Source organism: Chlamydomonas reinhardtii, chromosome 6 (assembly GCF_000002595.2).
Source record: "Chlamydomonas reinhardtii strain CC-503 cw92 mt+ chromosome 6, whole genome shotgun sequence".
NCBI classification, from domain to species: Eukaryota; Viridiplantae; Chlorophyta; class Chlorophyceae; order Chlamydomonadales; family Chlamydomonadaceae; genus Chlamydomonas; species Chlamydomonas reinhardtii.
Window position 1 is genome coordinate 1,335,182 of NC_057009.1, and position 23,726 is coordinate 1,358,907.

The following is a 23,726-nucleotide window of genomic DNA, read 5'->3' on the forward strand; positions in this document are numbered from 1 at the left end:
ATGGTTTATGGCAGGAGCAGATATCGTTTAATACGGTAGTAGCGTCTGTCTGCAGTGGCCTCCGGGCTCGCCGGCATGCGCCTCCACCATGCAGCGGCTCCTGCCCGGCGGCGCGTTCCATGACATCCTCCATGATATCCTACCATTACGCACACACAATTAGGTCCTGGTAACATATGTCTATTTCTACTTGGCCTCGGCCCACGGCCTTTGCCCTTCCTCCGATGCCCTTCAAACACGTCTCCCCCCAATCGCACAGCAGTATCCCCGCTCCTGGAGCGGGGCATGCAGCCGCGCAAGAGGCACCTGGCCTCACGGCACCGTGAACAACAACAAGGTAGATGCGGCAGTAGGTGCGTTGGGTACCGCTGCTGCCGTGCCCAGCACGTTCCACCGTCAGCAGCGGCCCAGTATCATCTTACGACCCACACACGCGGCGCCCACAGGCGCGTCAGGGCCCTGCCCCACCGCAGTCGGGGCGCTCATTCGGCACGGGCCGCCGGAGTTCCGGAGGCTCTGCCGCCGCCTGTGACGCCGCCTGCTGCGTGCCGCTGTCCACCCGACCACTTGCTGCACTGTGGCCGGCGCCACTGCCGCTATTGGTGCTTGCCGGGCTGAGCAGCGGTCCCTCGGGCGGCGCCGGCTGCTGAGCAGAAGCCGCCGCGGCCACTGGTGTGCAGGCAACAACAGCAGCTCCAAGCGGATTTGCCGCTTGTGTGGGTTGACCCCTGCCACCGACACCAATACCACCGCTTCCGCTGCCTGCGCCGCCGGCCCTGCCGCTGCTGCCGGCCCCGCCCTGGCCCTGGCCCGCCCGCACCACCTCCACCAGCAGGCAGCTGTCGCCGCGCTGGGCCCGCCGCGGCCTCAGGCCGTCGCCGTCCCGCAGCCCGAACTCCGCCTGCAGGTGCGCACTGCGCAGGTACACGGTGGGCAGCGCCAGGCCCACCTTGTTTATACGCAGGGCCCCCGGAAAGGGGCCGCTGCGCCCGCCGGTGCAGGGGTTCACGACAATGACGCGCTGGTCGCAGTACCGGGCCTTGAGCAGGAGCCGCTGGATTCGCTCCAAGCCTGCCGGGCCAAACACTCGCCGCAGGGTCTCCATGCCTATAAAGCGGCCCTGGCCGTCCAGCGTCAACAGCCCGCTGTGCTGGCCGCCGCGGCGCCGCCGCCGGAGACTGCTGTGCACCGGCGCGGCGGCGGCAGCTGGTGGAGTGGCGTGTGGTTGCGCGGCGTCCGCCTGTGCAGGAGCAAGCCCGCCGGCAGCGGTCGAGGTCCCGACGCCCTGCGGCGCCGGAGGAGAGAGCTGTGGCGCGGCGGGTGCGAGTGCTTGCGCGGCGGCAGGCGGCGTGGGTGGTGGTGCTGGCGCCGGCGCGGCAAGCACTGGCGGCGCCGTGCTGGCGGAAGCAACACTGCTGGTGCTGCTGCTGGTGCTGCTGCTGCTGCCGCTTTGCTCCGTGGCCACCCCCAGTGGCGGCAAGTCTTCTGCTGCCTTGTTGCCGCCCGCCTGCACAGCTCGAAGACACAGCTCGAAGACGCTGCCCCGAATGCGGAATCGCCGGACCTCCACCAGGGCTCCAACCTCCAGCTTCCCCGACCTGGTCAGCCCCGGCACGCGGAGCACGGGCACGTCGCTGCCGCTCTTTTTCCGATCAAACAACGCCGGCAGCCGCACGGGGCCCGCTCCCTGACGCGGCCCGAGCAACTCGACCGTGACGGCGCGTGGGGCCTTGGCGCGCATCTCCTTCCGCCACCGCTGGAACCTTTCCCTGCCCAGCGCATGCTGCAGGGCGCTGACGCCCATCAGGCGGTCTCCGTTGTACAGCCGCATCAGGCGCATCGTGGCGCTGCCGTCCCGCACCCGGCGCGTGCTGCTGCTGCTGGCAGCGGCGCCGCCAGGCGTAGCCCGGCTGTGAACTGGCTTGATGCTGCCGCCGCCGGCTGGCTTACCGCGGCCGGCGGCGCTGCTGGCAGCGCCTGGCGATTGCGCGGCTGCGGGCACCGCTGCCGGAGCCCTGGCCCCCAGCCGCTCCGGCGCTGGTGTTGCCGACAACGGCCACGCTGCCTGTGCTGACGGCACAGTTGCCGGGGGCTGCGGCGCTGAGCCCCCCAGCTGCCGCTGCGGCTGCTGGCTGGCACGCCTGACGGGGCCCCGCTTCACCTTGGCCAGCTGCGTGTCGACCCAGATCAACTGCACCGCCTCTCCATGCGCAAGGCCGAGCTCCGTCGCCAGGCGCGCGCACATGAGACTGCTGGCCCCGCCGCCACCACCAGCCGCACTGCCGACAGCCTCGGCGGCGGCGGCAGGCTTGACTGACACGCTGGCGGACAGCACCGCTACGGCCGGCGGCTCCCCGACAAGTAGCTGCACAGGCAGGGGGCTCGCCGCGCCGCCGCCGCCGCCCCCTGCGGGCAGCGCCTGACTCCGCAGCACAGGCGGGAGGACGTCGGCGCCGCCAGCGAAGCAGCACGTGTACTCGTCCCAAGTCAGCAGGCCGCCGGGAAGCACCGCAGGCATTGGCACCTGCCACAGCGGCCGCGGGTCGTCAGCGCCGGGGCCTGTAGGCTGCGGCCGTGGGTCGCCGCCACCCTGTAGGTGCAGAGGCCCGGGGACGCAACAGCTGTCTTTTGTACGCCAGTGTGCACTCGCACCGCACGCACAGGAAGTCATGCAGCAGCACGCAGCGACGGCAAGAGCAGAAAGCAGAGGGCCAGAACTCACCGAATGGCCCCGAGCCGGCGCTGCCCACAGCTCCGGGGGCTGCTGCCCCTTGCGCACCACCGCCACTAGCGCCGCCTCTCGGGACGCCAGGCACAGCACTGACGCCAGGCCGGCGCACCGCAACACGCAACTGCCCACTTCAGGTGATGCGGCTGAGACGCTGCCTGCCAGGCCCTCGGCTGGAGCACCCGCCGCGAACACACGCACATCGCAGCCCGCCGCCAGCTGCTCCTCCCCCTCCCCCTGCCCCTGCTGCAGCTGCAGGTCTTGGAGCAGGCCAGGGCCGGCGGAGGTGAAGACGCCGCCTGCCCAGGTGAACACGTCCGCTCCGGGCACAGAGCTGGCGTCATGGAAGCTGCTGCCGCTGCGGCGGCCACCATCTAAAGCACCCCCGGCGCCGGGGCCTGCGGGCTGCTGCCGTGGGTCGCCGCCGCCCTGCACGTCAGCAGCTGCTGTCTTCACCCGTTGTGCCGCACGCAGACAAAGCCAGATATCGTCGTGCAAGAGCATGTAGCGAGGCGGCAAACGCAGGGAGTCCGAGTGCGAACACTCACCGGCGCGGCGCCCGCGGCTGCCACCAAGCGAGGCGCGTATGTGGGGTTGCAACCAGCTGACCGAGCTCTCGCATCCTTGCTACAACGCGCAACCAGTGCAGGGCAAAGGGTGCCAGAGGACGCTCCGCCGGTGCGTGAGACTGCTGGCCTCGCGGCACAGCAGCGCCAGCCCGGTGGTGGTCCGCAGAAAGGCATGGAGCTTCTACCGCCGCTGCAGGGGCCTCGAGCAGCGCATGACCTCCGGGGTGCTAGGCAGGGCGGCGAGGCAGGGCGCCCAATAAACTGATAGTTTTATAATACTGCAGGGTGATTTTGGCGCCAGCTCGTGGATGTCGTGGTCGCAGCGAAGGCGCGAAACCCGACGGAAACACCGTCAAGGTGGATCCAGGCTGTGAGGAGCCTCCCTTTGACACCATGCCAAGTTAATCATCAGCTCTGTAAAGTCAATATGCATGTGCATGAACATGCTGCCTATCACTGTGAACACGGACAGATGTCGAAGGATTGCAGCGTCGGCGTAAAGTTGGTGCTGCTGCCAAAGATGATGTTACCTATGGAATGCCCAAGCACCATTCAAGTGCCGGCTGAGGTGGCAAGTTGGGCCAAACGCCTGGCCAGGAATGGGGTTGTCCCCGTAAAGCCTATACGTCCGCGTTGTGTCGGTAATTACAGTGTGTACAGTATGTGACTACTAGTCACGTGCTACCGTGTACATTGTGGCCTGGCCTGTGACTCCGACTCTCCGGCATGCATCGTGCCAAAGCTTTTGGAGTGTGTCGGTCTGAACCCGCGCCACGACCGCCGGCACACCCCTTCTGGCGTCCAGATATTCCAGCAGCCAAGCACAAATGAACGCAGCTATCACAGCCTGCTTGCTGGCGCCACTTCAGGAGCGCCTTGCTGCTCCTCCGCCCCCTCCAAGGCCCCTCGCTTACGCAGCAGCGCATGCACGCCACGTCCCAGGCCCCATGCCGCTGGACCGGCATGCATGGCGCTGCTGTGTGATAGGACAATCGGCCCCTCACCTCCTACATCTTTACAGTTATGTGCACCAGGATGGTGCCGCACCATGCGGGCTGTTGAGACGAGGCAAGCCCCGCCCGGCGATAAGCATGCGCAACCACACATGATGGCTGACCGCAGTTGCTCCGCCTCTTTCCTCCTTCGCTCCACTGTAAGTCAATACCCGTCAACCCAGCCATCTCGAGTCATGTAGGCTTGCATACGGGTGTCGTATATAAGCACGAATGTGGGCGTGGGGCACATGACGTCCCCCAGCAACCGCATAGCATGCAAGGTTCCTTCGTGTTCAGCATGAATGTTTCCGTCAATCAACCGTCCAGCAAGCGGGCAACACTGTGCCTGGCCAATGCAGTCATGCACACACATGTGTGTTGCCCTAGTCTGCGCCTAGGTCAACATTGCTCGCCATACAGTGTCTTGCGATGAAGCGAGCACATCCGAGTCAGCACGTCCCTGGCCACTGCAGGCCACTCCGAGGGCCACATTGCCTGCATCGTCCTTCAGCATTACCCCTCTCCTCCTCTCTCACACTCACACACGCTCGCCCGCTCGCGCGCCGGTCAGGATTGCGGTATGCCTGCAGCTGCTGCTACCAGCTGCCGGCGTTTAGTAACGGATGTGCAGGCGCAGGAAGTTGGTCATGCGGCTGAAGGCCTGGGTGACCAGCTTCTCACTGGGGAAGTTGAAGCCCACGGGGTTGCCGTCTGGGGGGGGGGCGGGGTCCAGGGCGCGTGTCAGGTGCAAGGTTGCGCGGATCTGGAAGGATGAGGTTCACAGTAAGCTTGTGCAGCAGGTAGGTGCAGCTGCGAGACACCACGCGGGCCCTGGTGCACGTTGCACAGACGCGTAAAGCGGCCAGCAGGAGCAACCAGAGCTTGGGCTGTCAAGCCGAGTCGTTCCCAGCCGCTTGGCGCACTACGCCAACGCGGCATGCCCCCATGACGCGCGCAATCACTCACTGGAGAACAGGACGCGGCCGGCCGGGGTGATGGCGTTGAGGAAGGCGTGGGGCAGGCCCTCGTACAGGTTGAGCTTGGCGTACACGCCGGCGGCCGTCATGGCGTTGTACAGCGGCACCACGCGGGAGGTGGGGAAGGAGGTGTCGTTGGTGCCGTAGTGCGCCTGGATGGGCACGCCCTTGGGGATCTTCACCGGCTGCAGGGGCGGAGGTGGGGGAGAGAGGCAGGGGCAACGGGAGGGTCAGGGCGTCAGGCGGCTCCATGCGGTGCGGCACTTCACTGCTGCGGGCTGCTGTGCACGGCAAGACAGCGCGGAAAGTAAGAGCGGTCCGTGAAGCGGCTGGAGGGCAGCAGGACGGGTCAACTGCGTGCGTGCGTGAGGGTCACACCGACTGCTTCCCTCGTAGGCTCGTACCGTTGTGACCCTTAACCCCGATCACTCACGTCGCAGCCGGTGAAGTTGCCGGGGATGCCGTAGAAGGGGATGGCCGCGTCCACGCCCGCGAACTGCGCGCCACAGAGTGCCATGGCGCCGCCCTGGCAGAAGCCCAGGATGGCCACCTTCTTGGAGCCGGTGGCGCGCAGGTACTGGACGGCAGACACCACGTCGTCCACGCCGCGGGTCCTGTGGCGCGGGCGGGGCGGGTGCGGCGTGGCGGGTTGGTGTAGTGGCGGGCAAGTGGTGAGGGGGCGGGTGCGCAGTGGTGCCGCCTGGGCAAGGGGCAGAAGGCGGGGCGCGACACGGGCCCGCCCAGTTCCCATGGAAATCTCTTGCCCCACACCTGCCAGCCCCATTCACTCACCAGTTCAGGTCAGACTGGAGCTGTGGGCCGGAAGCGCGCGACGACGAGTTGAGGTGAGAGGCGGCAGGAGGCAGTGAACACGTCGTCAGAGGCGGGGGACGGCACGAGGCAGGGGCTGCTCACGCCAAGTCAGTTCCAAGTCCGCAACCATGAGGGGATACCATGCCCCCCAGCCCCTCCCCCCCGGCCACCCACCCCCCAAACAAACAGCAGTGCCTCTTACCCCGACGGCCTCCATGCGGTCCACCGCCACACGGCCGCGGTACAGGTCGGGCACCAGCACGCGGTAGCCCTGCTCGGCCACGTGCATGGCGATGTCGCGGATGGCCGCGTTCACGCCCCACCACTCCTGCAGCGTGGGGAAGAAATGGGCGTTGCAGGCAGGCCGCGTGTTGGTTATGGGAGGTGTACAGGGATGAGGCGGGGGCAGGGTCGCGCCGACACTGATGCCAGCGCGCCTGAATGCGCTCAGGTACACGCGCATAACGCACAAGCGCGGATCCGAGGAACGGCTAAGCCTCTCCAGGTCCCGCGCATGCTTTGTGCGAGACACGCGTATGCACGCACAACATGCTGGTTGTTCGCGCGCCGACATGCACATTACTCACCTGCATGACAACCACAGCGGGCTTGTTCTTCTTGCCGCCCTCAAAGCCGGGGGTCATGCCGAACTTGGACGGGAACTCAACGCGGGTCAGGTTCTTCAGGGCTGCAGGCAAACGATAGTAGAGGGTGTAAATGCGAAGGCAATTGTGCTTTCAGAGCCAGAAAATCGCATGCATAGACTAACGCCGAAGGACTGTGCGGCACAGCCTCATTCTGCGGCGTGCCGGGCAGAGCCAAACCGTGCGTGCTGCGCTCCGTGTGGCCGTCAGCGACGCCCAACAGGGCACTCTAAACAGCAGCAACACGCGCTGACAGTGACCACGCTACAGCCAGGCCTGCTGCAAGCAGGTGCCCGTCTCACTCACTTTGGGTGCGGCACTCGGGCAGGCACTCGCTGCGGGAGCCGCGCGAGGTGCACTCCAGCGGCATGGTGCACACGGTGCCGGCGCAGCACTGGCCCACCTGGTACAGCGAGCAGCGAGCACTGCGGGGCAAAACACAGCAGCAGAAGGGGGGCGAGGGCATGAGGGAAGTGGGTAAGTGCACGCAGGCGATGTGGGCGGTACTGGGCGAGGGGGCGGAAGCATGGGCCCGTGCAGCTGGAAGCGCGGTGCCGGGGACCGTGGGCCACACGAGAGCCACACGCGCCCGCCGGCACACGACGCCCACCCTTTCCAAACTTTGGTGGTTTTCGCGTACGCTCACCCATTCCTCAGGCATTGCTGCTGGAGCAGGCCTGCATTGCATGGAAAGGCATGAGCAGTTGCGTTATCAGGCGCGCGTTACTTGGGCGCAAGAGCATATTCACCGGCCCGCGTGCATGGGCACTGCCGACGGCTGCTTTAGGCCCAAAGCCAGCTCCGAGCGATAATTGAATGGCAGCTACTTACCACGCGAGAGAGCAGAAGAGCACTGCGCAGCCAGAACAGCCACGAGCGCGATAAATAGAACCTGGCGATGCATCTTCGCAGCGTAAAGCGACGCACGCGTGTTGGGCTTTGGCGGAGGACTATCAGCGAAACAAGGGCTGATGTGTGTCTCTGATTTCAGCATGTGGGGAATGCACTATTTATGACGCCATGGCGCCGCACACCATCATCGGAGGGTCATCCGCAGGACGTTCCCACTTTCTCCAAACCGACCGCAGCGCGTTTTGTACATGGTTATATGTAGCCCCTCAGGCAATCCTAAATTCCTCTTAACCGCCGGTTTGGAGTCGTGGGTGGAAAGTTAGACTAGTTAGAAGGCAAGCGTGTCCGCGACTACACAAAAGCCAAGCTTGACTACCCTGACAACACTTATAATTCTGAGATTGCCTTTGAGCCCACTTCCCGGGCATGCTGAGCCCGACAGCGCACCCGTATACGTCGGTTGGGCTCCTTTTGTGAGGAGCCACGGCACGTGCTGGTACGCGCCTGCTGATACTATGCGTGAGTACTGCTACAACCTCGTAACGTTGCCAAACAAATGCATGTGCCACCGCGCCATCTCAGGAAGTAACGCCGAGGTCAGGGTTTAATCGATGCAGTGACTGGCCCCTCCCACTCCTGTGTCCCCGTCCTCGCTGATGCCGCCGCCCGATCGCCCCGGCACTCCCTGCGGCCCCTACCTTCCCCGCAGCTGCGAGTCTGTGACGTGGTGCCGCCAACCACCCAGCACCCAGCGCCCAAACAGGCGAGGAACAGCTTGCCCATGCGCCATGGGCAATGGTAGCGGCGGTACCGAGCGGTCCAGTAGCCCGTAGTAGATGATGGAGGGTGGGGCGCCGGTCCGGCTCCCATGCGCCACTCTATGGTGCCGGTGTTCAAACTTGCTGGACGGCCATGTAAGGTCACGTTAGTAACGCGCACTTCCGGGGGCCTGGTTCGTGGGCTCGTGTGGGTTTCTGCGTTCGGGGTTGTTGTAAGCACGTTGTAAGTCAGGCCCAGGTTCAGGCCGGTTCGGGGGGCCGGGTCCGTAATCAGACAGGCTCAGGTACATTTGATTGCCCCTGCGTGCTTGCACGCTCGGGTTGTCCTCTCATGTAGTCATGTGGTACCGCAATCTCAGGTGCCGTCCGGTTGAACGTTGCACCGCAGGGCCACGATGCCAGCTCTGCGACAAACATGCAGGACGCGCTGGTGGAGCTGCTTGGTAGAGCGCGGCATGCGGCCCTGCGCCGCGGTGGCCGCGGCCCTGGACCCATCAGTTGCGGCGTGCATGTGCGTAGCGGAGAGGGAGAGCAAGGCCACGTGGAGTAGGACAGCGCGGCGTTACCCAAGAAGCGGCGCCGGCGCGCAGGTTGAGACCGGCGGGTGTCTGCTTAGTGGTCTTTGCTGGCAAGCATAGCACATCACAGTATGTGGTAGGCCGCAGCATTGAGGAGTGTTGTGGCTAGAGGATTCCCTGCTGCTGTGCTTGTGCTTGACAGCGGGACGTGGCTGGACGGATGGCGGGCCGTGCCTGTACGAACTGTTGTTGTTGGTTACAAGGTGCACGTGTGCACGAGCATGCGTGCTTTCCTCCCCGTAAGCACCAGTGGCCCGGGCCGGTGGGCGCTTATAACGCCAGGAAACTCCCTTGCAGCAAAGTATAGTCGAACATGCCTATGTTCGTTGCACATAGGCATGTGCGACTATACTTTGCTTCTAGTGTGCTGTCCTGGTTTGGTGGCGTGCGCCTTCGTTTGTTCGTGCGCCGGCGGTTGTTCCTGTGCGGTAGCTGGTCTGCTTTGTCGTGGAGGTCGGTTCGCTGCTGCCTGTGTGCCCCGGTTTGCTAGAGGCCCGTGCCCCGGTTTGCTGCGGGTGGGAGCGTGTGTGACTGCGCGTGGTCATGCGCCTGCAGTGGTTCCCATGAAGTCGCTTTGGACTGCTTTGTTGCTGGGTCAGTTTGCGCGGCCGTTTGGTTCAGCGTGCGGGCGTGGCGGTCGGGTAGCTGCTGTGTTCCATGGCCTGCATGACCCGGGGCTCGGCTTGCAGTGTTTTGGTGCGGGGGGACGGTGCGCTGATGTGCGTGTGTGCCTGTGAAGGTTTCCCGTTCTCGAGGTCCGCTTCCTTTTCTTTTTCGTGCGTCTGTTCCTTGCTCTGTTCTGTGAGTTTTGTGGTTGCTTCGCCTTTTTGGGGGCCCCTGGTCTGGCCTTGCTTTGCCACGGAGGGGTGCACTTGGGTTTCGGTGGCGTGTGCGGTTGTCCCTGGTATTCTGCTTGCTCGCTTTGCAGGCTGTGTGCCGTTGTGGTGCTGCGCCTTCCCCTTCCTTCTCCTTTGTAACCACTCTCTCAGTACTACTCAGCTCCATCTACGTCAACTGCTAGCCCCTCAGCCTAGGTGAGTAGGTGCCGTGGCACGAAATGTTCGCCCCTCCCTTCCATCGGGGCTTCAGACCTGCTGCTCGAAACCCTTCGAAAGATCCGAGTTGCCCCTTGCGCAGTGAAGACCCTACGGAAGTCAGGTAAGGCGCCACCACCACACCTGTGCTGCGGACTGGGCGTGCGGCCCTGACCGATGCGCTGCGTTCCTGGGGCGTCACCATCACCACAACGTTCCACACACCCCGCCCTGCCGATTGCCACGCACCGACATAGCGTCCGCTCACCAACGTCGTTCCACTCGTGCTAGCGGCCGCCTCTGGGTTACCGGACGCCCGGACGCGCTCTACCAGCTCGCCGCTGACAGACTTCAGCAGGATATTGCTCTCGTCCATGGCGGCCGCATCCCGCACGCGGGCAAGGGAGCGTTTGACGGCTTCTAGCGCAGCCCGCTGCTCCTCCACCTGTACCCGCAGCACTGCGAGGTCGTCCTGGGGCCGCCGAGGGCCGCCGGTCCGCCGCGGGTGCGCCACTTGCAGCCGGAACCGACCCCGGCTATGTCCGGGAAATGAGGTAGACGCTTGCAGCCTCAGACTGGAGACGTGGCGTGGGCTCTGCCCACTTGTCCCTTGCGCGGGAAAACCACATTTCTTGTCCTGGTTGGGCTGGGGTCTGGCGGGTCTCGTTGGCTGCCGCGGTGTTTGCTCTGCGTACGCAGTCCCGGGGGCTTAGAAAGTATTGGTCTGGCCGTGTGTCGGGGTCTGCGTGTGCCGTGTGGTCTGGCTGTGGCTCTGTCTGGGGTCTGTGGTCTGAGACTCTGAGTGTCTGGATGGGGTCTAGGTGTGCGGAGTCGGGGGGTATGGGGCCTCTATGCCCTCTCTTCGGCTCCTGGCCTTGCCGCCGGCGTGTGCTGGGTTTCGGGTGCGCTGTTGTCCCCTGCTGTGGCTTGTGGCTTCGGCTGTAAGCTCCTCGTGAGCCCGGGTACCTCCAGCCACGTCCGTCTAGGCACCAGCCTGCGGCCGTGCCCTTCCGCCACCAAGACGGCTTTTGTGCAGCTACGTTCCCAGCCTGTCTGCCCGCGCGACCTGCCTGCTATAGGCCCAGCCGAGACTTGCTACCTGCCTGCTTGCCTCCGCCCGCCACAGCTCGCTTCTGCCCGCCTCCACAGCCCACTTGCAGGCCAGCTTTCCTCCCGTGTTCTTCTTCCACTCACACCAATTTCTAAACAGTGCAGCCGTCTAACCCTCAGCAAACCTCCGTGAAAACCTCCAAATAGGACGCGCGCAGCCTTCCTGTTACCAGCTTCGCATCCACTCCTCCGGTTGTGTTGTTGGCGTGTTTGCGCTGCATTCGACTCGCCCACCGCCATTGCCGTACGCTTCGGGGCCTGCTTCTGCCTTGCCGCGCCCTGTCCTTGCCCCTGCTTATTACACTGTCGCCCGGCCATTGCTTTGCTGTGCGCTGCTCGCAGTACGTTGGTCGTCGTCGTCGGCGCTCATCCGTGGACGTCGGTCGCCCGATTGCAGGTGCGCGCGCGCGCGGTGTGGCGTCGCACAACGTCGGCGTGGTGCCATCGCCTGACCGGGCACCCGGAGCGTGAGGATTGCGCATCAGCAAACTCCATGAACCAGCCAGCGCGATGATCGGTGCAGTAACCGCATACTCACTCTGCGACTCTTGCCCTGACACGCCTTGTGGGATTTGTGGGCCGGGATTCTAGCCATCACACTGGGGACTTTGCTTCTCATCACCTTGTACTACAACTTCAACAGCTTGCCCATGCGCTTCGCGCTTCTTCATGGATGTTGCTTCTTGCATGAGTGCGGCCAAGGGTGTGATGACAGGTGGCGCGTTGCAGCTTGCAGCCAGGCGGAGCGGATTCGCACCGCCTGATCGTCACCACTCAGGGACGGTATGTCAATCTTGGTCAGTCACACACCCTGCGGCCCTTGCTGGCTCGCTCACATACTGATTACCCATGTTTACAGCCTATTTGTGTGTTGAACTTCCTGCTCTCTTTGCACCACGCGCACGAAAGCAGGGGGCGTGGCACGGCCGCAGCACACAGGTGGAAGCTGGAGAGGTGCGCGCTGGTGCGTGCCGGTGCGTGCCGCCTGGGTTTGGATGCTCGCCTATTGCTCTGCATACGATCTTGTGTCGTCATCATGGTTGGCAACAGCCATTTGCAATATCCACGTGGGAACGCACGATGGGAATGGGGTTTCAAGGGCAGGGGCCCCTTGAGCGAAGGAAGGGCAACAGTCGGCAGCGCACACAATCACGAAGCCCATACGCTGCTCATAGCTTTCAAAACCGCGTGCCTCCAACATCTGGGAGGTGTAAAACTAAAAGGGGGGAAAGCAATCCGAAAATTTGAGTCCCCGATTGCGACACCCCGTTTTTGATCAACCAGCGCCCCCTCCCGCTCTCTATTGTAATACTTAGTGCATTTAATACTTACTTATGGCTCTTGCTTGCTAACTAGAAACATGGAGCGTTTTGCGGCGAGAGAGAAGCGGCGGAGCGGGGATGGTTCCCGCACTCCCCGAGCAGGACGGGCTGGACCTGCTGCTGCTGGTGGGCAAAAGCGGCACAAGCAGATGGGAATCGCGGCATACCTTCGTTCGCCCGCGGCTGAGGTGCGCAAGGAGGCCAGTTTCTGTCCGTCAACAATAAGTCGCTGAGCCAGCGCCTCGAAGGGGAGGCCATCGAAATCTTCAGAATGCTTACGCCTCGTCATTCTTGGCTCCACAGGAGACTCCAGCTGGTCAGGCGAAGCCTGCTAAAGCCGGGGGGATATCGTCGACCGGAATTGCCAAGCTCGGGAACTTGGCGCTGAAGACGCTGCAGGCAAGGAGGGCGCTGTTGCACGCTTCGATTTGCTTACCGGAACATAATTCTGACGTGGGTTACCTGGGCGCTTGCCCGTTGCCTTCGCACAGAAGCATCACGTCCAGCCGCCCGCGGCGTGCACTTCTGGAGCTGCCACGACGCAGGGGCGACCATGCTCACATGGTGAGCAGTTTGAGCTTGGAAAGGGAGGGCGCTGTCGCGGTCTGTCGGGGTGGGCTGTCGAACCGAGTTTGACGCGCACGCACTGTTGGCCCCGACCGTTGGTCTTCAGAGCCATGGCTGGCCCAGGACGACGACGGGGACGACTTCATCATCTCCATGAGCCAGACCTACGAGCGGACGCAGCCAGACCCCTGCATCGATTACCCGGCGCGCGACCAGGACCAGGACGTAAGAGCGAGCACGGAGGTGGAGGGGGTGCCGGTGCGGGGGTCGTGGCGGCTTTGCGCTGGGGCCAACTCACGCCATGACTCTCTGCTGCCAGGCTCCAGCTTGTAACGCGATAGGTGACGTGCTGTCAGGATGCTGTAGGCTCACCTCAGCACCTCTCGTATGGCATGGCGATGCGCAGGAGGAGCCGGAGCTGTCTCTGCGGCGGACGCAGCACTACCACGCCACCTCCTCCACGCAGCCGTACGGGCTATCGCAGAACCCACTGCAGCTCATGTCGGGTATGCCCTCGTTCTCGGAGCCCATGGGCCTCGGTCCCATCCTCGAAAATGACGTCCTCCGGGCACCCCCCAGCGACGAAGCAGCGCGCACGACCTGGGAGGCGCCGGAGGCCGCCAGCTTCACGCAACCCACGTTGGCGTCGCTGCCGGTGGACCTCAGCTTGGAAGGGCAAGGCTCGAACGCGCCAGGGGACCCCACGCAAGTGCCCACAGAGCGGGTAGCCAGCACGGTGGCGCCGGTGGAGCACGGGGACGCGCTGGATGACACGATAGACTTCCGGTTGCACCCGCACGCCGTGCTGCCGACCGTGTCCGCGGGGCCAGCGGTCACACCGGACATCGGCGGGGGTGTCGCGGGCGGCTTCGCGTCGCAGGACGTTGCGGACGACGGGACAACGCCTCCGCTGCAGGTCAGCATGCCGGTCTACTCTATCTTCAACCAGGGGCGATCCAGACGGGTAAGACACCTGGGCTTGCAAGGCACCGTTGGTGGGAATGCTCATGCCCAGCAGCTGAATGCACCGCACCAGGCCGTTATGCCTGGCATGCAATGCTCGTCTTATGTGGCATAGTCTGCAAACCTGTGATTGACGTGTGCCGGTTTTAACGTGTTGCAGCGGCCTGTGTTCGTCATCCGGCACGGCGAGTCGGAGTACAACGCGGCGTGCAAGAAGGGGATGGGCTTCGGTGACCCCAGCGACATCTTCGACGCGCCGCTCACAGCCAACGGCGTCAAGCAGGTGCGCGCTGCGTGTGCATGCTCAACTGCTGTCTGCCTTGTCCCGCCCTCCAGGACAATCTCTGTGCCGTATCCAATTAAGGGATGCGCATCTATCCTCAGGAGCGTTGTGACCGTTGCACTCTGCTTGCCCCGCCCTCTGCCCTCAGGCCAAGAACCTGCGGCCGCACGTGATGGACATGATGCTGAAGCAGGGCGACCCACTCTTTATCGTGTCGCCACTCACGCGCGCCATCGAGACATTCTTGCACCTGCTGCCGGACCCCAACCGCCTCAGCCTACCGGCTGCTCCTGCCTCGCCGTCCGCATCAGCAGCCCCGGCCGCGTCGCAGCAGCCAACACAGCAGCAGGAGGACCAGGGCGGCGACGCCACGCCGCGCGGCGGGGAGAGCATTCAGTCACTCCAGTCCAAGCCGCTCGACGTGCTCATTTGCCCGTAAGTGCATTGCACATGATCTGGTACATACAACCATCTCGTGCATGTGCATGCGAATAATTGCAGCTGCACAGAGAAGTGAGCTTGCGTGATGAGTGTGGCCCATGTAATCGTTCGTTATTGTTGTGCAGGACGTTGGCGGAGCTCTTGTTGACATCGGGCGACGTGGGGCGGCCGCGGTCTGTGCTGCTGGAGAAGTTCCCGCAGCTGTCCACGCACCTGCAGCGCGGGCTGGAGCAGGAGCGCTGGTGGTACGAGAAGGGCGGCAAGGGCCCCAACTGCGCCGTCACCAAGGTGCTCAGCAGCACCGAGTCCAAAGCAGACTGCAAGGTCCGTGTCCCTGCTTTCGCTGCTTTACTATTTTTGAAACACGTTGGTGCTTTGAAGTGTGTAGGCGCCCTGGCCGTGGCTGAGAGCTGTTCCCAACACCTCTACCGTAAATGACCATGCCGGTTTGCCTGTCTTAGCCCCTCCGCCCAGTTTCCTTTCCTCAGCCCCTCCGCCTGTGTTCTTTTCGGCTTGCAGGTGCGCGTGGACCGCTTCAAGCATTTCCTGTACGCCCAGCAGCTCAAGAACCCGCAGCGGCCCATCGTGCTGGTCGGGCACGCCAACTTCTTCAAGCACCTCATGGGCGAGACCAACTACATGGACCACTGCGTCATCACCAAGTGGGCGCCAGCGTGACGCGCCGCGGCCTCTGGCGAGTCGCAGCGAGCGAGTTGCAGCCGCATTCGGCGCGGAGGGTAGCCCGGCGCTGTACATGCATGAGCGCTGCGGTTGCTGTGGTGCCCTGGTACTCCGGGCCATTCGTTGCTATGCCAGGCATTCGTTAGGTGTGGCGCAGACAGCATTTTAGCCGGTGACTGCAATGTCGCCTGCTGCCTGACAGCCCCTGTCTGGGCGTTTTGCAGCCAGTGTAGAACGAAGACCGATGTTGCTGCAACCCGGGTGCCGGACGCAACAAGTGACACTGTGACGCATACACTGGACGTGCGGGCAACAGATGCAGACAGCGCATTGCTCACACGGGCCTACGGGCATTGCGGCATAGGCCGTGGGCATTGTGCATGGCCAGAACGAAAGGGCAGAAGTTGCCCTCTCATGAGGGCACCGGCGGGGCATGCGTTTGTGTGGGCTCGCTGCCGTGCAGAGAAGGTTGCATGAGCTTAAGGGCGTGCCGTGAGGCGGCTTGTCGCTTGTGTTCAGGTCCTGCGACTTCATGGCTGGTTGGTGTGCTGCTTCAGTTGTCCTGCGTTGTGCAATGATCAGGAGCGCTGCGCATGATCGCCTATGGCTAGCAATGCCAGCTTTGGTACAGCAATGCGCCCCAGACGCAGGTGCGCCTGGCATGGTGCAAATGCGTTGACTGCTGAGAGTAAATGAGTGACATGACTAGGTATTCTTGGCTGTGTACCTGTGCTGATGACGCTGCTCGTGATCCGTCCTATTAAGACCCGGAAAACTTGGCACTTTCTATTGATTCTTCCCTATAGATTCTCCTCTTCCTCCCTTGTCCATTGATTTCTCCGCATCTTCCTCACCTCGGTGTATATGACGTGGATGGCGCTGGCTTTGGTGGGGGTATGCGTGTGTGGCAGTGGGGGCTAGACCTTGCAGGCCCTGCTTGGGGCACGGTGGTGTATACAGTGGCGGTTGGCGTTGCACGATAGTGCATTCGTACTGCGTCGATTGGCAACGCAACCGTGCCATTGGCGCGGGTTGGATGCAGCAATCGTGATGGAACATGGCAAGGGGCAGGAAAGCGTAGTCCCGATGTGTGTGGTTGGATGCAGCAATGTGATGCGTGTTTTTGAGGTAATGGGCGCCTTGTCCCATACCAGATGCTCTTGAAAGTAGTTGTCTGCGCAGCGCGCAAGCGGTTCGAGGGGCGGCGTAAGGTTGCTTGCGCTGTGGTACAGGCAATCCTTGTAAGGATACGTCGAGTGCGCAGGGTGTAGCCTTCCGTTGGTGTTACACCATCGCGGCGAACCTCAACCGCTTCGCGCCCGACATGTTGGCGCCATGCGCCTTTTGGACCCTGCATTACCAGCACGACACCTCAGTCCTTACTGGTACAACAGCCAGTTAACCGTACAACCCCGGAAGCGAAATCCGCCTGTGTACCCTTACTCCGCAGCTCCCGTGCCCCGTGCTTTCAGTTAAGGGCAAAACCTTGAGCATGTAATGACAAGCGCTGTCATGCCGCCTATCACCGTCGTCATCGTCAGCAGCTGCCCAGTGCGCAGCAAGCTCTCAGAATACTTGCGAGGGGCGCAAAAACCAGGGGGCGGCACGCAGCCACGCCGGTAGCCAACACACGCAGATCTGCCATGATTCAATCAAGGTCCACACCCCAGACCAACTGCTGCAAGTGCCGCTGCACACTCCTCCTTACTATGCTCGCTAGTTGGGCGCAATTAAGGCCCTGAACTGCTTCCTGCCTTGCACCTAGGGCTCCAGCCCTGCTACCTTCGCCCATGCATGCTAGCCTCTGCCGGTCCCCGTCGTCGGGGCGGCAAACTCTTGCGGGCGCAAATACCACCATCCGTAACAATGTCTGACGCACACACATACAATGCCCGCCCTGCTTCACCACAAGATGTCACACAAATGTACACAGGCTCACACAGCATGACCCCAAGACCCTTTCAAGAAGCGCTGACATGGAAGCGCGGCAGCTCGCGGTGCGGACCCTAACCCGCCAAACAAACGGATCGCACCCCCAACGACAGTACCCAGCGCACGACGCACGCGGTCGCACGCGACAAGGTCTTGCCATTTTTACCCACTCGCGCCCGCTCGCGCCTGCTACCCCACACAACACGCCGCCCTTTCCCCTTCCCCCAGCTGCTCCTCCTCAAGCTCCTCCTCCTCCCGCCGATTCCCCCCTCCAGCTTACGCCGCCATCGCCGGCTCCTTCTTGCCGCCCTCGGGCTGCACCTCGTCGTCGTCGTCGCTGCCGGACGACAGCGGGTCCTCCACCGCGCCCACGGCGGTGGTGTCGATGTACACCACCAGGTCGCCGGCGTCCAGCGCGTCGTTCTTCTCCACCGCCACCTGCGTGATCACGCCCGACACCGGCGCGCAGATGGCCGTCTCCATCTTCATGGCGTTCATCACCACCAGCTGCTGACCCGGCTTCACCATGGCGCCGGTCTTCACCGACACCTGCACAGCGGAGGCAGCGGAGGCGGTGGGGTGGGGGTGGGAGTGGTGAAGGCGATGGTCGGCATTGGTAATGGGGACACCCCACAGCAGCGGCGATGGGGCCCACGCACCCCTGTCCACCTGGCCAGACCTGCCACCCCTCCTGAACCCCCCTTCCTTCCATCCTTGCAATCCACGCACTCCGCACTGCCGCGCGCACCTCGATGATGGTTCCGGCCATGGGCGCGCCCACGCTGCCCAGCACCGCCAGGTCGGCCTTCTCGCGCACCGCCTTCTTGCCCATGACCTGCTCCGCCTTCTTGTCGCCCACCTCCACCACACGCGGCACGCCGTTGGCCTCAAAGAACACCTCGCGCTTGCCTGCGGGGGGGGGGAGGGCGGGGCGTGTGCGAGGGCAGGCATCGGTGAGCAAGAGCAACTCAGGAGGTGGTGGTGGTGGACAGGCGCACAAGTAAGATGTGCGGGTGTGAGGCGCGCGCGCGGTCGTGACGCCCGAGGCCGCCACTGCGTCGCCGGCCTGTGTGTGCACCACCGCTGCGTGTGCCGGTGCGCGCATCACCGACCCACCGTTCGGCTGCAGCTCGCCCACCGCCTTGTACTTGATGTTGGCGGCCACACCCTTGGCGATCTCGAACTCCACCTCCTCGTCCTCCTCCAGAGGCGTCAGGAAGGCGCTGCAGAGGGACGCAGAGGGGGATTTGAGAGAGAGGGGCCGTCAGGTCGAAACGACAGGAGGGGGGCGGGGCCAAGCGCCCGTCAGAAACAGCAGGCGGCGCAGCACGCACTCCCCCTACACTTCCCCCTGCATTCCCTCCGCAATGCCACTACCGCCCTGCTTTCGCCACCACCTGCTCACGGCTCCCGGCATGTGCTCCCGGCATGTGCTCCCTGCCAGTGCCACGCACCGCCCCTCCCATCCCCCCGCCTCCTCCTCCGGAGGCCTCCTCGCCCCACTGCCTCACCGCGTGGGCAGCTTCTCGATGAGGTCGCTGTACTTGAGCACGTGCGTCATGTACTCGTCAAACACCTGAGAGGCAGGGATGACAGTGCATCGTGCCGCCGCGCTGTTAGCAAACCATATGCACCCAGCAATACCTGCATCGCGACACTACTCGGCGCCGTTGCAGTCCCTTCCCTTTCGCCCCATGCACGCCCCCGGGTTGACCCCCCCCTTCCCCGCTGCTCCTCCCCTGCCCTCCTTGCTCCCTCCTTCCTCCCTCCTTGCCTCTCCCCCCCCGCCTTTGCCCCCCCCCCCCGCCTCTGCCCCCCCCCCCGCCGCACCTTGGGGTACAGCGCCGCGGACAGCACGTCGCGCTGGCTGATGGCGCCTGCGCCGTACTTCTCCTTGAGGCGGTACTCCAGGCCCGCCAGGTCCATGGCGCCCAGGCTGGCGCCGGGGCGGCCCTCGATGGTGTGCTTGCCCTTGAGCACGCGGCTGCGCAGAGGCTCCGGGAAGCCGAAGGACGGCTGGCCCAGGTAGCCCTGCAGGCAGGCAGGCAGGCATGCAGGCAGGCAGGCATGCAGGCATGCAGGCAGGAAGGCAGGCAGGTGGGTGGGTGGGTTGGCGTTGGCGTCAATACACCCAGGCTGCGAACACGTACTTGCACACCCTGCACGCACACCCTGCAAGCACATCCTGCACACGCCCTGCACGCTCCCCACGCACGCACACGCGGCCCGCCCACCTGCATGAACTCCACGACCGAGCTGGGGAAGGACAGGTTCTCGGCGCGCTCCACCAGGGTGTGCTCGTCCAGCCCGTTCTGCACCATGAACTGGGCCAGGTCGCCCACCACCTTGGAGCTGGGGGTCACCTGCAGAGCGGGGGGTGGGAGGGGGTGGGGAGGGATGTGGGGCGGAGGGGGGATGTGGGGCGGAGGGGGGAGGCGGTCAGGCGGCGGAGGGGGAGGGACAGGCACCTGCAGGCGAGGCGGTGTGATTCCTGTGCTGCACGCGGTGCTCCTAGGCTCCTAGCGACCAGCGGCGCGGCTTTCGATCGCGCATTTGCACCGCTGCATGCCCCGGGGGCGCCCCCCCCACACCCAACCCCTCCACCCCCACACATACAAGCACACACACAAAGCCGCCCGCGCACCTTGACGATGTCTCCCAGGGCGCGGTTGGCCGAGGCGTATGCGGTGCAGATGTTGGACCACTCCTCGCCCAGGCCCAGGCTCATGGCCTGGAACTTGAGGTTGGTGTACTGGCCGCCCGGCATCTCGTGCACGTACACATCGCTGCTCACAGCCTGTGTGGGCCGGGGTGGGTAGGTGGGGGTAGGGGTAGGACGGGGCGGGGTGGGAGTGATGGCGTGTGTGAGGTATGCTGGGTTGTGCGTGGTGCGCCGAGTTGTGAGGAATAATGGAAAGGACAAGGGGAGAGGCGTTTGCGTGGAGTCCGGCCCCCGCCCATCCGCTCCTGCCCGTGCTGCCCCCCCCCCCACACACACCGCGCCTGCCCACCTTCATGTTGGACTCGAAGGGCGCGTACAGCTCGCGAGTGGACTCCCAGTAGTTGAACAGCGGCAGCAGGTGGCGCGGGTTGATGCCGGTGTCCAGCGGCGTGCCGTGCAGCGCGTTCACGATGGCGCCCATGCTGGGCTGGCTGGTCAGGCCCGACATGCTGTCCACGCAGCAGTCCACGATGTCGGCGCCGGCGGCCGCGGCGGCCAGCTGGGTGGCCACACCCGTGCCTGCGGGGAGGGAGCGGAGGGGCGTGTGAGGGGCGTGTCAACGAAGAGTGCCGATGTGGTTTGCTGACGTGATGTGTGGGGTTCAAGGGTGGAGTGTGTGACGCGGTACACCGGGCCAGGCCAACATGGTAAGCGCGGCGGTCTGCGCCTGCGGCTCGCAACACACCGCACTGCTGCGGCCACTGCTGTGCGGCCCCCCACCCACGCATGACTGCGCCACCATGTGACACGCATGCCGCTGTCGCTTCTCCGCACCCCACAAGCCCCTGGACCGGCACAGCCTCACGCCTGCCCACCCCACCCACCCCTCCTCCACCTCACCCCGCACCCCACCCCACCCCCACCCCCCTGTGCGGCTGCTGGCCTCACCCGCGGAGTCGTGTGTGTGCACGTGAATGACGGTGTTGGGGAAGCGCTGGCGCAGCGCCCCCACCAGGATGGTGGCGGCACGCGGCTTGAGCAGGCCAGCCATGTCCTGTGTAGGGGGTGCGGGCGTGTGTGCGCGCGGTTACGTGTGTTAGGATAGCACAAGTCGTGTGTGTGTGTGTGTGATGTGTGTCGAGGTGGCTGGCGACACCGTTTGACACCTGCCCACAGGCGACAGCACGTGTTCCCCTCCACCCTCCCCCTTCTGCTATGAACGGCTCCTTTAAACGGCTTACCCGCACCCTCTCCTTTGCAGCGCGGCCCAGCGCACCTTGGCTTTGGTTCTCGCAACCCCCCTTCCATCCCCTCCCGCGCCCACCCTCGCTCCCACTTCTGCTCCCACCCCTGCTCCCAACCCGCTCCCACCCTCCCTCCCACCCCACTCCCACCCCGCTCCCGCCCCCACCTTGATGGCCAGTGCGTGGCAGCCGTGCTCCACCAGCTTCTCCGCCAGGTCCAGGTAGTAGTCCAGCTGGTACTGCTCGAGGGGAAGGGGCAGAGGGGGGCAGGGGGGGAGAGGGGGTTACACTCATGACCTATCAAGAAGAAGTAAAGATGTGGCCAGGCACACTGGTACAGCAAGCGCGTCCTTACCGATGACCAGGGGGCAGGGGGAGAGGTGAACCGAGTGAGTCTTGGCCCCCTCCCCTGATGCCCACCTGCCGTTCCCCCCTCCACTGGCTCCAGAGACACACACATCCACACACGCGTCATCGCGTCATTGGGCGGGCTTTCGTTTCGTTTTTTAACACATCCACACACACACACACACACACACACACACACACACGCACACGCACACACACATCCACACACACACAATTACACACACACACGCACACACACACACCGCCCCCCCCCCAACCCTCCACCACCATCCACACACCGCCCCCACACGCACCTTGCTCTTGGGGTTAGTGATGTCGCCGGTGTAGCACAGCGTCGCCTCCACCACACCGCCCGCGTCGCGCACGGCGTCCATGCCGAAGCGCAGGTTGTCCACGTAGTTGAGCGAGTCGAAGATGCGGAAGATGTCCACGCCCGAGCGCACCGCCTCGCTCACGAAGGCGCGCACCACGTTGTCGGGGTAGCTGGTGTAGCCCACCGCGTTGGCGCCGCGGAACAGCATCTGGGGGGGGGGTTACATTCATGATTAGTTAAGAAGTCGTAGACGGTAGACGTGGGGGGGGGGGGTTGTAGATACCAGCCCAAACTAAACCAAACCCAATGCAATAGAGCGAGGAGGAGAGCGTGGCCGATGCTTGACAACGGGGGGGAGGGGGCAGGGGCAGAAGGGGTTGATGGACGGGTTCATGTATTGAGGGATTTACTTTCAACCCGTGGGGTTGACGCACACGCACGAGCGCCGCCCTCCCAACGCCATCACCCACATGCGAGCAAACTGGGGCTCCTGCCCTTGTGCTCTCTCAAAGGCACACACGTATGCCCCCACACACTCTCACACGCCCCGCACCTGGAACGGCACGTTGGGGATGAGCTCGCGCAGGCGCTCCAGGCGGCGCCAGGGGCACTCGTGCAGGAAGCGCAGCGACACGTCAAAGGTGGCGCCGCCCCACATCTCCAGCGAGCCGGCCTGGCTCAGGATGGCGGCGGTGGCGGGCGCGGCCTTCAGCATGTCGTGCGTGCGCATGCGGGTGGCCAGCAGCGACTGGTGCGCGTCACGCCTGGGGGGGGTGGGGTTCCAGTCATGGTCATTGTAGAAGTGGCGGGTGGGGGAGGTGCGGGGAGGCGAGGCGCGTGGGGTGGAGAGAGCGAGTGGAGGTGGGGACAGAGGTGGGTCAGTCAAGGGGAGGGGCGCTGGGTTGATGCGAGCGACCCGGGCACACCCAGACACACTCAGGCAAGCACCCGCCATCCCGACCCCACAGCCCGGCACCGACTTCCGGCCCCAACCCCGCCCACCCTGCCCGCCCTCGCCCTCTCGCGCTCGCCCGCCCTCTCGACCCCCGCGCTCTCGGGCCGCCCTCTCACATGGTGGTGTCTGTGATGAGCACGCCCTTGTGCGCGCGCACCGCCTTGGCCCAGCCGTCCGGCCCCTCGCGCTGCAGCACGTCGCGCCAGCCGGGGCCGCTCAGGTTGCCCACCAGCTGGTCCGGGATGGCCAGCGGGGAGGGCACGAACTTGGAGGGGGGCGCGCCGATGGCACCCGGGTGGTCGGGGCCGTTCACCACCATGTCTGTGCGTGGGACAGCGAACGAGTGTGTATATTGGTGCGTGCCGTGTGCCGGGTGTGCGGGCGCGCGTGTGGGAATGTTGTTGAGAAAGTACCGAATAAGAGCTGACTGTGTGCTACATGTTTGCGTGGGCGCAGCCGAGCGCTGCTGCCTATCTAACCCTTTGCCCCTCCCCCCGCCTGGCTCCTGCCTGCCGCCTCACCCGCCAGGTAGGTGAGCAGCTTGGAGGAGCGCAGCGAGCCGTGGCGCTCAAAGTTGAACAGCTCGCGCTGGTGCTGCTCGATGAAGAAGGTGGTGGCCTCGCCGGACAGGAAGTCGGGGTGGCGCATCACGTTCTCCAGGAAGGGGATGTTGGTCTTGATGCCGCGGATCTGAGGGGCGATCATGATGATGATATCGACAAGCCAACAAACACAGGAGGGGTTTCAGCTCGGCATTGCAGTCCATTTTACAGTGTCCAAGACGCACGAGCGTCTGGCTGCTGTTGCCCAGACCGGATTTACTTTTGAGCGCCTCCTAGTCAAGCCCAGCACCGCCGCCTCGTTCGTTCTCACTCTCCTCGCTCTCAAAACCCTCCCCCTCCCTCTCCCGCCGCC

General features: G+C 64.3%; 4 protein-coding genes across 5 annotated transcripts in view; 1 reads left to right on the forward strand and 3 right to left on the reverse strand.

Moving 5' to 3' along the window:
• Positions 1–25: 25 nt before the first annotated feature.
• On the reverse strand, positions 26–3,701 carry CHLRE_06g258583v5 (uncharacterized protein). The gene is made up of 2 exons (XM_043062749.1): positions 2,723–3,701; positions 26–2,590 (listed from the first exon to the last, which is right to left on the reverse strand). Exons 1-2 carry the CDS (start codon positions 3,230–3,232, stop codon positions 452–454), a joined length of 2,649 nt encoding a protein of 882 aa, XP_042923455.1. The 5' UTR covers positions 3,233–3,701; the 3' UTR covers positions 26–451.
• A 229-nt stretch (positions 3,702–3,930) lies between these two features.
• Positions 3,931–7,691, reverse strand: CHLRE_06g258600v5 (uncharacterized protein). Of its 2 annotated transcripts, XM_043062751.1 has the most exons (9): positions 7,558–7,691; positions 7,373–7,403; positions 7,033–7,151; positions 6,670–6,770; positions 6,285–6,410; positions 6,062–6,081; positions 5,703–5,883; positions 5,259–5,454; positions 3,931–5,003 (listed from the first exon to the last, which is right to left on the reverse strand). In XM_043062751.1, the coding sequence occupies exons 1-9, from the start codon at positions 7,628–7,630 to the stop codon at positions 4,906–4,908; spliced, it is 945 nt and encodes a 314-aa protein (XP_042923457.1). In that variant the 5' UTR covers positions 7,631–7,691; the 3' UTR covers positions 3,931–4,905. The 2 variants fall into 2 exon arrangements, with proteins under 2 accessions (XP_042923457.1, XP_042923456.1); XM_043062750.1 differs by lacking the exon at positions 6,062–6,081 and having other exon boundaries at positions 5,703–5,969; positions 6,273–6,410.
• A 4,430-nt stretch (positions 7,692–12,121) lies between these two features.
• Positions 12,122–16,593, forward strand: CHLRE_06g258650v5 (uncharacterized protein). The gene is made up of 9 exons (XM_001696552.2): positions 12,122–12,589; positions 12,705–12,800; positions 12,893–12,965; positions 13,075–13,193; positions 13,375–13,932; positions 14,092–14,214; positions 14,363–14,649; positions 14,781–14,979; positions 15,175–16,593. The coding sequence occupies exons 1-9, from the start codon at positions 12,440–12,442 to the stop codon at positions 15,331–15,333; spliced, it is 1,764 nt and encodes a 587-aa protein (XP_001696604.2). The 5' UTR covers positions 12,122–12,439; the 3' UTR covers positions 15,334–16,593.
• A 15-nt stretch (positions 16,594–16,608) lies between these two features.
• The window catches only part of CHLRE_06g258700v5 (uncharacterized protein), a 14,913-nt gene continuing 7,795 nt past the window's right edge, over positions 16,609–23,726 (reverse strand). Inside the window, exons 5-18 of the mRNA XM_043062752.1 lie at positions 23,333–23,501; positions 22,928–23,132; positions 22,410–22,620; positions 21,837–22,064; positions 21,342–21,413; positions 20,879–20,984; positions 20,280–20,509; positions 19,913–20,065; positions 19,503–19,631; positions 19,099–19,299; positions 18,780–18,844; positions 18,385–18,491; positions 18,017–18,177; positions 16,609–17,817 (exon numbers count right to left, since the gene is read on the reverse strand). Coding sequence (XP_042923458.1) covers positions 17,545–17,817; positions 18,017–18,177; positions 18,385–18,491; positions 18,780–18,844; positions 19,099–19,299; positions 19,503–19,631; positions 19,913–20,065; positions 20,280–20,509; positions 20,879–20,984; positions 21,342–21,413; positions 21,837–22,064; positions 22,410–22,620; positions 22,928–23,132; positions 23,333–23,501 — 2,310 coding nt within the window. The 3' untranslated portion in view covers positions 16,609–17,544. The remainder of the gene's footprint in view (positions 17,818–18,016; positions 18,178–18,384; positions 18,492–18,779; positions 18,845–19,098; positions 19,300–19,502; positions 19,632–19,912; positions 20,066–20,279; positions 20,510–20,878; positions 20,985–21,341; positions 21,414–21,836; positions 22,065–22,409; positions 22,621–22,927; positions 23,133–23,332; positions 23,502–23,726) is intronic.